General features: G+C 40.6%; 1 protein-coding gene across 4 annotated transcripts in view; it reads left to right on the top strand.

Moving 5' to 3' along the window:
• Positions 1 to 12004, top strand: part of LOC136636584 (actin-fragmin kinase-like) — a 29506-nt gene that overhangs the window by 7860 nt on the left and 9642 nt on the right. For all 4 annotated transcript variants that reach the window (XM_066611731.1, XM_066611732.1, XM_066611734.1 and 1 more), the window contains exons 2-5: positions 1697 to 1923; positions 5400 to 5479; positions 8965 to 9043; positions 11216 to 11262. In XM_066611731.1, coding sequence (XP_066467828.1) covers positions 1761 to 1923; positions 5400 to 5479; positions 8965 to 9043; positions 11216 to 11262 — 369 coding nt within the window. In that variant the 5' untranslated portion in view covers positions 1697 to 1760. The remainder of the gene's footprint in view (positions 1 to 1696; positions 1924 to 5399; positions 5480 to 8964; positions 9044 to 11215; positions 11263 to 12004) is intronic.

Below are 12004 nucleotides of genomic sequence, written 5' to 3'. Positions count from 1 at the left end.
CTCAAAGCTATCTGACTTGAGGAGGTGACTTAAGCAACACGTCTCTAGATGCATGGCAGTGAGGAACCAGGCACAGCTGCAGCAATTGCTGCCAGGCTCACAGCAAGAGTAGAATTGGGTGACAACAGAAGCAGAGAATTGGCTTGCTTAACCCAGGGAGTCACATGTGCGCTGGAGAATTAATCTGCTACAGATCTTTTTATATATAGTTCATAACATTGAGGCCCTTATTCAACCATGTTCTGTGTTTTATGTCTTTGTTCCTTTGTCAGGACATAAAATGTCCTGTCAGAATGTGCGGTTAAGGGGGCGCTTTTGCAAGTTCTTAATTATCCTGTGACAAAAATAGTCACTATATTGAAATTAAATGGGTGGCAGCCTGTTTCTTTCAGTTCTGTGGTGCTTATTGTTTTTAAAGTAGATCAGTACTGCACAGTAGTATCTTTGTATGTGGCAAAAACTTCTGAAACAGGGCAGTGAAGATACCTGTGTGGTGCTGCCTGATTTCAAGAAAGACAGATTTCTGTTTGATGGCAGCCAGAAAAGACAGAACACCTCATAAAGTTGATTGGACGTCTAAGGTTGCCAAATGAAAAAATAATACACTTGTGGATCATTAAATGAGTGTGGATGAGCAGTTAAGAAACAACATCTTGGCTGTCTGAAACTGGTGCATCTTACGTTGCCCACATCTGGCTGAATGGATAATGAATGGATGCTTGACAAATATGATGACTGATCAGAAGCCTGGATTCCAATTTTGACAGCAAAACTTCAAATGTTCTTACTAACAAAAAGGAAAATCTAGTAGTGAACAGGTGAGGACAATGGATATAGGGTGACTAACAAATCTAATCTAGCAAATAGCTAGAAATGATCCCAAAGTTTGTGTGATTAGAAATTTTTGGCAGCTGTTGCTTTGCCAGTGTATTTTGCAAAGAGCCAAACTGGTTTTGCAGGATGATTTTGTGCATTGTATTATTTTCTGAGTGAACAGAAAGTCAGTGTTATAAGCAAAATAGGGTCAGTAGTTTTTGATGGATTGTGCTACTTAGCTCTTAGCTGAACACTCACTTGAATTTGTTCTCTTCTAAGGGCCAAACTCTGCAGTTGTCCCATTTGCTTGTGAAGCAGGAGTGGTGTGGGGTGTTGCCTACTTTTATACCAAAAAGTGTGTGTGGGAGGGATGAGTGAATCCTAGCCCCCCCCCCCATCACCATCCTTTGCCTGCTACTTTAAATCGCTTTTCTCCCTGCCAAAGTCCCAGCTGGTTTTTAACACCAGTTAAAGCGAATCTTGTTTTATAATTTGAGAGACATAAAGACAGTCTGAATCATACACAATCAAATATACAAATACTGGAGAACAAATATTAACTGTCCTCTTGCCTTGCATTGGATTCAGATTTCAGGAAGCGATCTTGTGTTGCTTCGCTCAAGTTCTGAGTGCTATTCAACAACTTCTTGAAATTTATGACATACTGTACTTCTTAATCATGAAAATTCTGCCAGCCAAGTGTGTGTACATCTACTGGTCTATGACTCTGTCTCATGGTTCATGACTTAAAAACATATTGCACCCAACAGATAACTGAATTCAGCCTAGGAGCATTTTGATTCATTTAAGGAAATAAGCAAGTCCTTGCTTCCTAGACTCTTTATTACTATTTCTGTTTTCCTGACATTTTCCTACTCAGGATGGGATTTTGACACTCAAGGGGAGTCTTCCTGATATCACCATGATTTTCAGCTGACCCAGGAATGAATGGAAAAACAGCCGAATATTCGTGGAAGCCAGTGTTACAGAGCAACGGATCTCCATGTGATCGATTCAAACATGCCTGCTGCATCTCCAGGGGTTTCATTTATATCCATGGTGGACGACACACTACCACCTTGAGTGACTTCTGGCGGTACAAGTTAGGTAAGTCTGCTTGTTTGACTTCATCTTGCCCCTGGATCAGTTTGCACAGGCTATGCGAACATTGCCATGTTTTTCTTGGGGTGTTGCAATTATCCCACCATAGCCTAGTGATTATGCTAGCCATAAGAGCTAGCCATAGCTCTTTCTGTAATAGCTTTTTCAATCCAAGAAAGCCAACTGAGAGAATTTTATGGAATAATCTTTATTATATGATGATTCTATGTGGTTTGGTAATCTGAATTCACTTTCCCCCTTTTAAAAAAAAAAAAAGATTAATTTTTCTACTTCAAGAACACTTTTTTTTGGTGAAAACTCAGAGGTTGGCAGCTCTAGCACATTGTCCTTCTAAGACAAGGGTCTCCAGACTCCGGCCCAGGAGCCAAATCCGGCCTTCGAGAGGACTTTATTCAACCCCCCAAGGTTCCCCAGACTCTCAGGGCTAAAAATAAAAGATACACTTCTGCATATATTCTGCATTCAGCCACTAGAGGTGCAGAACGTAATGCAGTTTATTTGGAAAGAATAATGCAATGAAAAGAAATTATTCCATTACATTGCATTACATTCAGCAGCTCTAGTGACTAAATGAGATATATACCGATGCTGAGAGACCTGGAATATACAGTTTGAATCTTGGTATCCACAAGGGTTCCATTTGCAGAACTCACGTGGATGCCAAAAATTGTGTTAAAGGAAATCCATTTAAAAAACAATGTCCCTTTGCTCAGTGGTTTAAAAACAGCCTTGCTGACCTATGTAATGCAGGACAGAGGCATCAGGCAGACAATCATTCTCTCTCCAGATGCTTAGAAAGGCTTCACTCCAAGGCAGCGACTCCTTCCCAAAGAGGAGGTGATAATCACTTGCATTCTTTCATGTGTTCAGGGGGAAGGGAGGGGTCACTTGCCTGGGAATGAAGCTGATCTAAGCGACTGGAGAGAGCATGATTGATGGATTGACTGCCGGCTGCCCTTTTCCACATTAATGAGGCTATTGTTAAACAACTCTTTTCCTTTAATTTAAAGGGCCTTTCTCAACACGTTGAGATAAAACTGCTGGTGAAAAATCAGTGGATAATTAGGTTATATCTATAAATATAATGTTTGTTAAATGTAAAACGGAGAAGAAACAGAGACCAAAAAAGTTTTGAGATTTGCGTTGTAGGTTGCTTGATGCTTTTTTCAAAATCCATTCCCCCCTTTGCCTATTCAATTTTGCTCTGTGTTCCCCATCCCCCATCCACTTATTGTATTCAGTCAAACTCTCAGTATATCTGTTCTCTGTGTATTTAATACTTATTTATTTTCTGACCCTTGACACAGTGTCAATACATAATACTGCCCTCATGCTGAAAGGTTTGGAGATCCGTTCTAGGACATTGTCACAGGCTGCTTGGTGCATGGTATCTCCAAGGAAAATGAATTAACATTAACCATGTAATTCTTATGTGCAGGGAAGTGTCTGAGATATAGCATTACCCAAGAAACAAATTCCTGTTTCCTATTGAAGGTAATTTTGTATCCAGAACAGTTCCATTAGTTGTTTATCATTATTATTTTACTAAGAATAGTTATATACTACTTTTTGGCAAATAGTAGTCATAAAGTGATTTACCTGTGCTAAAATTCATTTCTCCTCTCCAGCTACTTGTCTCACCTCAGCCATTTTTAATAAAAATACTAGAAAAGTATTTGAAAGGATTCCTGACTGTGCTTTCGAGCACAAGGAATGTGGATAGTTGGCCCAAAATAAAATTTGTAAAGAGGGTGAACATCTGATTTTTAAACCTTGCTTACCAGGAAGTTTCATTTAAATCAGTATGGCTTATTTCAGAGTAGCCATACATAAGACAGCACTGTGTGCATACCAAGTACAAATGTATGCCTTGAGACCCGATTGCATGCACATGTTTATGTGTTTCTGTTTACAGACATTTGGTGGTATAGTGTGCTTTGTGACTTCTGCTGTTATAAATTCAATTAAATATTCTTGGGGTTCATTTGTAATCATCACAAAGTCTATCCAATTACCCCTCAAAGAAAAACTTTTTTTTCTGTTTCTAGTTCATAATGAAGTATAAGATGATGTAAGATGATCAAGGGTAATATCCAGGGCCCAATAAGCATGCAGTTCTTCAGGGTTTTCTTAGAATTCTGCTGGATTTTGTTTTGAAATGCTTCAAGTCCTCATGGTTGCGTGCAAGATAAATGTGCAGGTCTGGGGTCAGAAGTACTAAGGGGTAGATAATTAGGAATTAGGTGGAAGGACATCCAAGTTCACAATGCTGTTTATCTCGCCGGATACAGAGGCTTAGTGAAAAACTGACTCACCGTTTACATGGGTGTGTGGCAGTGGAAGAACAAGAATACTATGGAACCTGTATAATCTGTCTATCACTGTAATTACCCATGGCACATACAATAAAACATTTTTGGTTTACCACAGAAGCAATGCTTTTGGTATCCTAATCCATAATGGGAAAAGTGAACATACTTGCTCCAGAAGCATTGATGTTTCTGGTCTGTTGCTTTCCTATCCTGTTTGTACACTTTCCAGCAGTGATTGTTTAATATTGAAAGCAGAATGCTGGACAACATGGATCTTTATTCTAATTTACCAGAGCTACTCTGTTGTATCTACTATTTAGATACTGGGGGAATCCTGAGTTTGTCATCTGGAAGGTGGTACCAATTTGGAGACTGGAAGAGAATCTTCACTGTGAACTTTCCAAAATAGACTTTCAAGAATACTTTGAAATGCTGTTTATTATGTGTATGATAATCCTGGGATATCGCAGGACATCTGGCTTTGTGGTGAACATAGTGTGGAACCGTACATTGTCAGAAGCACAGCTCTGCCACTGCAGATAGTTGTCCCATGATGAGTCCTTCCTTCCTTCTTCTGTCACATATTGTCCTGTGTACCTGATGTCCTGTCATCTCTACTTCTTGACTTTAGCCGTTGTAGGGGCATGAAAACACTTAACATAATGATGAAAGGACACCTGGTAAATTGAACTGTCTTATGGAGGGAAAAGGGTAGACCTTGATATGAGACTGGGGTTTTTGGTGTCTGATAATATGCAGTTCTGTCTGTAGTCTCTGACTGCAATCTTTTTTCATCCATGGAACTGAGTGAAACAGCAACTGAAGAAAATACTGAGAAATACTGTATTTGTCCATCATTCATTTCTTAGTTTCTAGCATGGAGACGTCACTCAAGGTTGTCAGCATCAAAGTAACACAGTATTTTATTTTCTTTATTTCTTTCATCATTAAAGAGATAATATCAAATAACTGTAATGGTTCATGTTAGGGTTCGAGTTAGATTAGGCTGCAGTCCTGTGCACGCGTACTTGGGAGTAAACCCCTTGCACTCAGTGGAACTTGCTTCCAAATAAATATACATAAGATTGTGCTGTAAGTAATCTTATGGGTCTATTTCTCACCTTAATAATCAATAAAATCATTTTCCAGTGAGCAAGGAATGGGAGAGGCTGGACGGTTCAGATGATGCTCCAGAAGAACTAGAAGAGCATACAATGGTGGATTATCAGGCAAGTTTGAATTAGTCCAATCCTGTAAAGTCAGTGGATTACTTTTTCCTCAATGCAGTCATTGCTTTCCTTGTGAACTGTGACCTGGTGTTGTTCCCAGACAACTTCCTGATGATCTATAGCAGGGGTGCCCAAACCCTGACCCTGGGGCCACTTGCGACCCTCAAGGACTCCCAATGTGGTCCTCAGGGAGACCCCAGTCTCCAATGAGCCTCGGGCCCTCTGGAGACTTGCTGGAGCCCACGCTGGCCTGACGCAACTGCTCTCAACATGACGGCCAAATGTTCGATCACTCACGTGAGCTGTGGGATGAGGGCTCCCTCCACTGCTTGCTGTTTCACATCTGCGATGCAGCAGCAAAGGAAAGGCCAGCCTTGCTTTGTTCAAGGCCTTTTATAGGCCTTGAGCTATTGCAAGACCTTCATTCACTCATATAAGTTCCACCTCTAGTATGTAAATTTATTCAAATTTTAAATGTAAATTAATTCTTTTTTCCCCAGCCCCCTGACACAGTGTCAGAGAGATGATGTGGCCCTCCTGCCAAAAACTTTGGACACCCCTGATCTACAGCAAGAGAGCTGGTTCAGGCTTGTGGTTCAGAGTTCGAAAGAAGAGTGGTGTACGGGGGGGGGGCAAACGTGCTGGGCGCTACACCTTCAGGGGCAGTGTCACCAGCCTTGCTTGTGTTTTATCAGTCAACAGTCAACAGTCAACAAAACCTTTATTAGGCATAAACATTTGATAGGTGAGAACGCTGTACAGAAATCGTAGAGAGTATAAACCTAAATAGTACACAAATATATGTATAAGTGCACACCTATGTGTACACACAGATACAACGTACATTACATTTTACAAACAAACATGAATTATTTAAAAGACAGAAACAATCAGTTACTCTGCGGATCTTGCCAGTATGTAGCCTACTCAGTGATTACTTGGTACAGAAAGCTTGGCTCGATTCAGAATACTCAAATTTAGGAACTGTGCGACTGAGAGGGTTGTATGTTCTACATCACCTGCTAGAAGGAATTGAATTATATCTTTCTCAGAATGCCCTGTTTTGGGATGGAGCAAGGGAGAGAGAAATTGCTGCCTTAGTACTTGATATGTGGGACAGTGCAACATGATGTGTGTGGATGATTCTACTTCGCCTAAATTGCAGCTACATAAACGATCTTCCCTGGAGGCATGTTTTATCATTTTATTAATATTTTAAAAATGCGATTGTGACCCACTTCCAGGTTATGATCATGAAACTGGAAGTGGGTCACGATCACATTTTTTTTTACATACTGAGAAACAGGGAGCCCTGTAGAGGGCTCCATGGGGCTCCCCACACCCTCAGGAGCAAGTGGGATAAGTTGAAGAAAAAGCCCCTCAGTCCCTGGGAGCGGTGCAATCCTGAGGATCACGCCTCTGCCTTCCCCTGCCCCCTCAAAGACTTAGTAGTTTGAAAAAACTACACAAGAGTTTGAGAACCACTGGTTTAGAAGCCTGTTATCTTGTGTGTGCTGACATATCTTCAGTGTCTCTCATTCTTCTCCTGAAATCCCCTTTGTGACTTCTGACACTGCCCATGTTTGGACTGAATCATGCGATAAGAAACTTAAATGTCACATCTGCTGCTTTTTTTTGGCAGTGTCTATTATGTGGCTGTTGTAATACAAGTGTGCACCACATGATGGGGATATGTTCTCTGATCTCCATTGTTATGCGATTAGGTTGCTAAGTGAACAATCAGCCTAAGCTAGTGCCTTTGTTGTGTAAACCGACACTCACTGGCTGCACAGGCTATTGGAGACTGATCAACTCTTTTTTGCATGAAGAGCCTAGGCTCCTGTTGTATAGACACTCTGCTGCAGGCTATGGGAAACCTCACTGCCTCATTAAGAGCCTGTTTGTTATGCTTTGACCACCGTCATATATTCGGTCTGTTGTTAAGCAGAGAATTGTTAAGTGGTATACACCTGTATTTAAACCAGCTCCAGGTATTTCTCAAGAAAGGACTTCTGCAAACTTATTTAAATGATTGGCCTTGAAATCAGAATCTGTTGTGTGTGTCACAACAGTATGTTAAACATTTTAGGATCATCATTACTTCAGACTCTAAATCATTCCTTAGAAATGCAATGTAAAGTATTGTACTAACTAAATACTTTGTGAAAAGGGTAGTGACCAAAGGAATTTGCACTTGTAAATAAGCTTGTTTTGAATCTAGAGGAAAACTGGTATCCTTTTAAATGCTGTCTGTCCAGTGTTTATGTATGCATTTGGTCACCATGAGAGGTCCAGTGAAAGGCATCACATTCATTCTTTGCCTTTTGTCACCTTGATACATACAAAATTTACTTCTGGGAGCTTTTTTTTTTCCAGACCAGGCTTTTTAAAGCTTTTCTCTGGGAAAGGAGGAAAGTATGTAGCATATTGAGACTCCCTCATCCAGTTGTTCAGCAGGCTTAAGCTACCAAAGCACTAAGTGTCTAAGCTTAAGCTATGGAGTCTAAGTCGATTTCACAGATAAGTCGAGGGCAGGGTTTGAGCCAAAAATCATGGAATTTTTCTATGACCCCTCAGATGTTGGGGGTTAAACTTAGGGGGGTGTCTGACTATAATTTTGTCTGATTTTTTCAGAGGCCAGATGCTGAAAAATAACCTACAAGTAATTGTTGCCTAAGAACCGTACAGTCTCTAATTTATTAAAAATTTTGTAAAAGATCATAAGATACATTTTTATTCATTAACTTTTAAAATTCTGGTCCTCACAACCTTTTTGTAAACCATATCAGAGTAAATGCACTGTAAACAACATACCAGTAGAAACATTAATCAAATCCTTCCTTAAAGTGCATGGTGATTTAAGCCAGAGGCTCTTCATATAACATACAACATAACTAGGAGTGTGCAATTCAATTCATAGCAAAGAGACAAGCAACAAGGACTGAGCATGAGCAAGCACGGCTACACATAGTTGCAACTTTGGCAAGGTTAACTTTGGCTGCAGCTTGCCTCTGAGAAGAATGTTCTGGTTGCCCTGGAGACTAATAGTTCTTAATTATCTCTGCATTGTCCTCTTGCTCTCTGCTGGCCTTCTGTCTGCCTGACTGAAATTACCCTGACCCCTGAGTGACCCACAGATAAGAGGAGGAGATGATTTACACTTGATTTGTTGGCAGAGATTTCTTGACTTATAGGCAAGTATCTATGGTACTTCTTTTGCATCTGGAGACACCCCCTCCCCCATTATCCTAGCTCTGGGACACTCAAAAGAAACACTCATTTGCTCTTTGAGGATGTTTTTGATATGGAAGATTCTCATGCCCAACCTGTTTATGGGGCTTTTCATGACACCCTTGCACAATGATGGGCTCCTGGATTTGTGACACTGTTTGTTGCTGGGCGTGCAGTTTAGGTTTGTTAACTTTGTTCATATTGGACTTTGGAAAATGCAAATGTGATTAACTAGATAATCATTGTATTTGCAGGGCATTCTCTATATCTTTGGTGGGATGGTTGATTCTGCTTTCACACAGAGGAAGAATCCTCTCTGGATGTATGACACAGGTATGGACCAAGAAGTGGCATCTTTACTTAGCATCACCTGATTTGATAAAATATAGTGCAATTCCATAGATAAAAACTGTTCTAAATTAGGTAAATGTTAGAACTTGTATGTGAATGCTGAAAATCTCAGATGAATTTTGTGAAAGTTTTGATGTACACCAGTGGATTATGGCCATCATATTTGTGAGTGTTCAATTATGCATATAAATTGGATATGTCAACATTTATATGTGAATGTCGACATTCACTATACAGTGTTTCTCAAACTGGGTTGGGATCCACTAGGTAGGTCACAAGCCAATTTCAGGTGGGTCCCCATTCATTCAGTATTTTAATTTTAATATATTAGACTTGATGCTACCATGGTATGTGACTGCATTTGGGGAAATGTTACAGATTTATACTTTGAATAGGCTATTAACAACCTTAATGTAACTGCATAAACACAGAGCTCAGAGAATGTATCCCTGTTGTTAAGTGATGCACACCTGTACTACATATAAAGTCAATATTCTGTCATTTGAGGAATAAGGAATAAGCGTATTAGATGAGACTCTTCCTGAAAATACTGTTTATCATTATGTCACTCTGAACTTGCTTGAAGCATTGCATTTCTAGTCTAGTGAGGTCAGTTGAGTTGCTTCCACAGCAGGGTTTTAACAGTCTCCAGATAAACATACCATCAGAAAAGAAAGCAGAGCTGCATTAACAGTAGGTTTATTTGTAGCAAAACTACCCCTTGTTAATGAAGGAGGGCAAGAATTTGCATACCTTCTTTGTATCAGGGTAAGTGTTCAGTAAACACTTTTGTTTCCTAGTAACTTGCTGCAATAGAACCATAAAACACCTCAGATTCATACTATGCCTTCATGAAGGCCTGGTTCTTAATACTATGCCTTTTCTGTGATGGTTGAAGGAACATTTGCATGCCTGACATCCCCTTTGACTTTGTAATGAAAAGTTGCTAGAAATGGGCATTCCAGTTAAACTAATAAAATCTTATTTCTAGGGGAAATGATCTGGTATGAGCTGGCTATCTCTTATTTAATTTAAGCAAATTTAAGCATGATAGAGTCAAAAATTAAAAGGCTAGAGCAGCAATTTTCAAACAGTGGTGTTTTGCGAATGGTCTACAAGTGTGCCGTGGGAATTTGGGGGTGATACTTTTTTAGTAGGGGCAGTGGGGGGTGTGAGTCCCCCACCAGCAGCATGGTGTGCCTTATCAACTATAGAAAAACTAATGGTGTGCCTTGATAATTTCAGTGCCTTGTCAGTGTGCCATGAGATAGGAAAATTAAAAATTGCTGGGCCTAGTAAGCTAAGATATATTCACAGTACAAGTAGGTCCAAATTAACTCCACAAGTGTCTGACCAGCAGTCAGGCAGCCCAAACCACACAGGCCTCAGCCTCGGGGTTGCAGCCCCAGCACTGGTGCTGGGTGTTGCATATGTGCTATATGGAGGAGAGGGACAGGCCCAGGAGTGGGGTGGGACTGGTGGAGGCCTCTTCTGTCAAATCCTATCCCCTTTGTTGGGTTCGAAAGCCCAACATGGGGCTTCTCGATTCTGCACAAGCAAAATAGCTGGTACAGACTCAAGAAGCCCCATTGAACACTCTGGGACTTTACTTGGACTAAGGGGATGAATGTCCCCTTCCCTGAGGAAACATCCAGCATGCCCTGATCCAGCAAAGGATCTGGCTGTAGGCATTTGGAGCCGCCGCTCCTGTGCTGGATAGAATTGGGTTGATAGTCTCTGATCATTCTTGTTTTGCAGGTAATGAGTGGTTGTATTTACTCCCCGTTTAAAACTGAATCAGACCATTCATCCATCTAGCCCAGTATTGTCTGCTCTGAGTGGCAGTGAATTCCAGGACTCTCAACACGTCTACCTGTGATCCTTTTGAATGGAGATGCCTGGGATGTAAAACCTGATCCTTTATACATACAAAGCATGTGCTCTTTCCATTGTAATAGGAGTGTTTTCCTAACAATCTTTGGGAGTCACTGTTTTGAGAGGGCAGTTCTAGGTTAGGCTTATGACACATGAAAAACTTCCTTCCCTTTCCTCAGAACATCCTCATCTGTTCTTGTGCGGCACCACAAGTAGAACAGCAGTACCCTCTTGTGGCTGGCAGTGTAACTGATACTACTTTATCAAAACTTTCTGTAGATTCCACCAAATGGATGAAACGCCAACTCACAGCAGTGGAGGGTGAGGTAAGAACCTGGAAAACAAATATATGAATCATACATGAAACATGTTGCTTTGCTGATTAAACAGCTTGCTTTGGAATATGTTTTCAAAATAGTTCCAGTCTGGGCTTGGCTGGGGACTTGCAGCAGTGAAGTAATCCTATTATGTCACCTCATAAATAGTATCATTAAGGGGGAGTTACCGTATTTTTCGCTCTATAAGACGCACCTGACCATAAGACGCACCTAGTTTTTAGAGGAGGAAAACAAGGAAAAAATATTCTGAACCAAATAGTGTAATAAAATATTTAATAAACTATAACAGAATAACATTTGAACCATGTAAAGTGAACAGCAGTCAACAGTGGCATTAAGAACCATTATCACTGTCATTAACAAATGGAGAGACTTAAAGGTTTGAGTACTCTAGTTTTCTGGAAATCCCAAGAACTCATCATCACTAGAGTCAGAATTTATGAAGCTCACAAAAGCAGGTGCACACAAATAGGGGATCACATTATCTTTCTGCTACAATGATGTTCTGCCAAATTCCAATCCACTGGGCCTCATGCCCGCTTAAGGCTGATCAGTCCCCCTTGTGCAACTCACCAGTGCAGCAAGCAAAAATGAGCCCAGTTCCAGTCCACAGATGCCAAGTAAATCAGTCCCATCATTCAGAGTTACCAAATCAGAGTCCAGAGCCAATAAGCCAAATTACAGTCCAAGGTCAGGTTCCAGGTAGGTCAGTTAAATCCATCAGGGTATA

Source organism: Tiliqua scincoides, chromosome 1, assembly GCF_035046505.1.
Source record: "Tiliqua scincoides isolate rTilSci1 chromosome 1, rTilSci1.hap2, whole genome shotgun sequence".
In the NCBI taxonomy this organism is placed as follows: Eukaryota; Metazoa; Chordata; class Lepidosauria; order Squamata; family Scincidae; genus Tiliqua; species Tiliqua scincoides.
The sequence above is the reverse complement of the archived record's forward strand: the minus strand, read 5'-3'. Positions and strand labels throughout refer to the sequence as shown.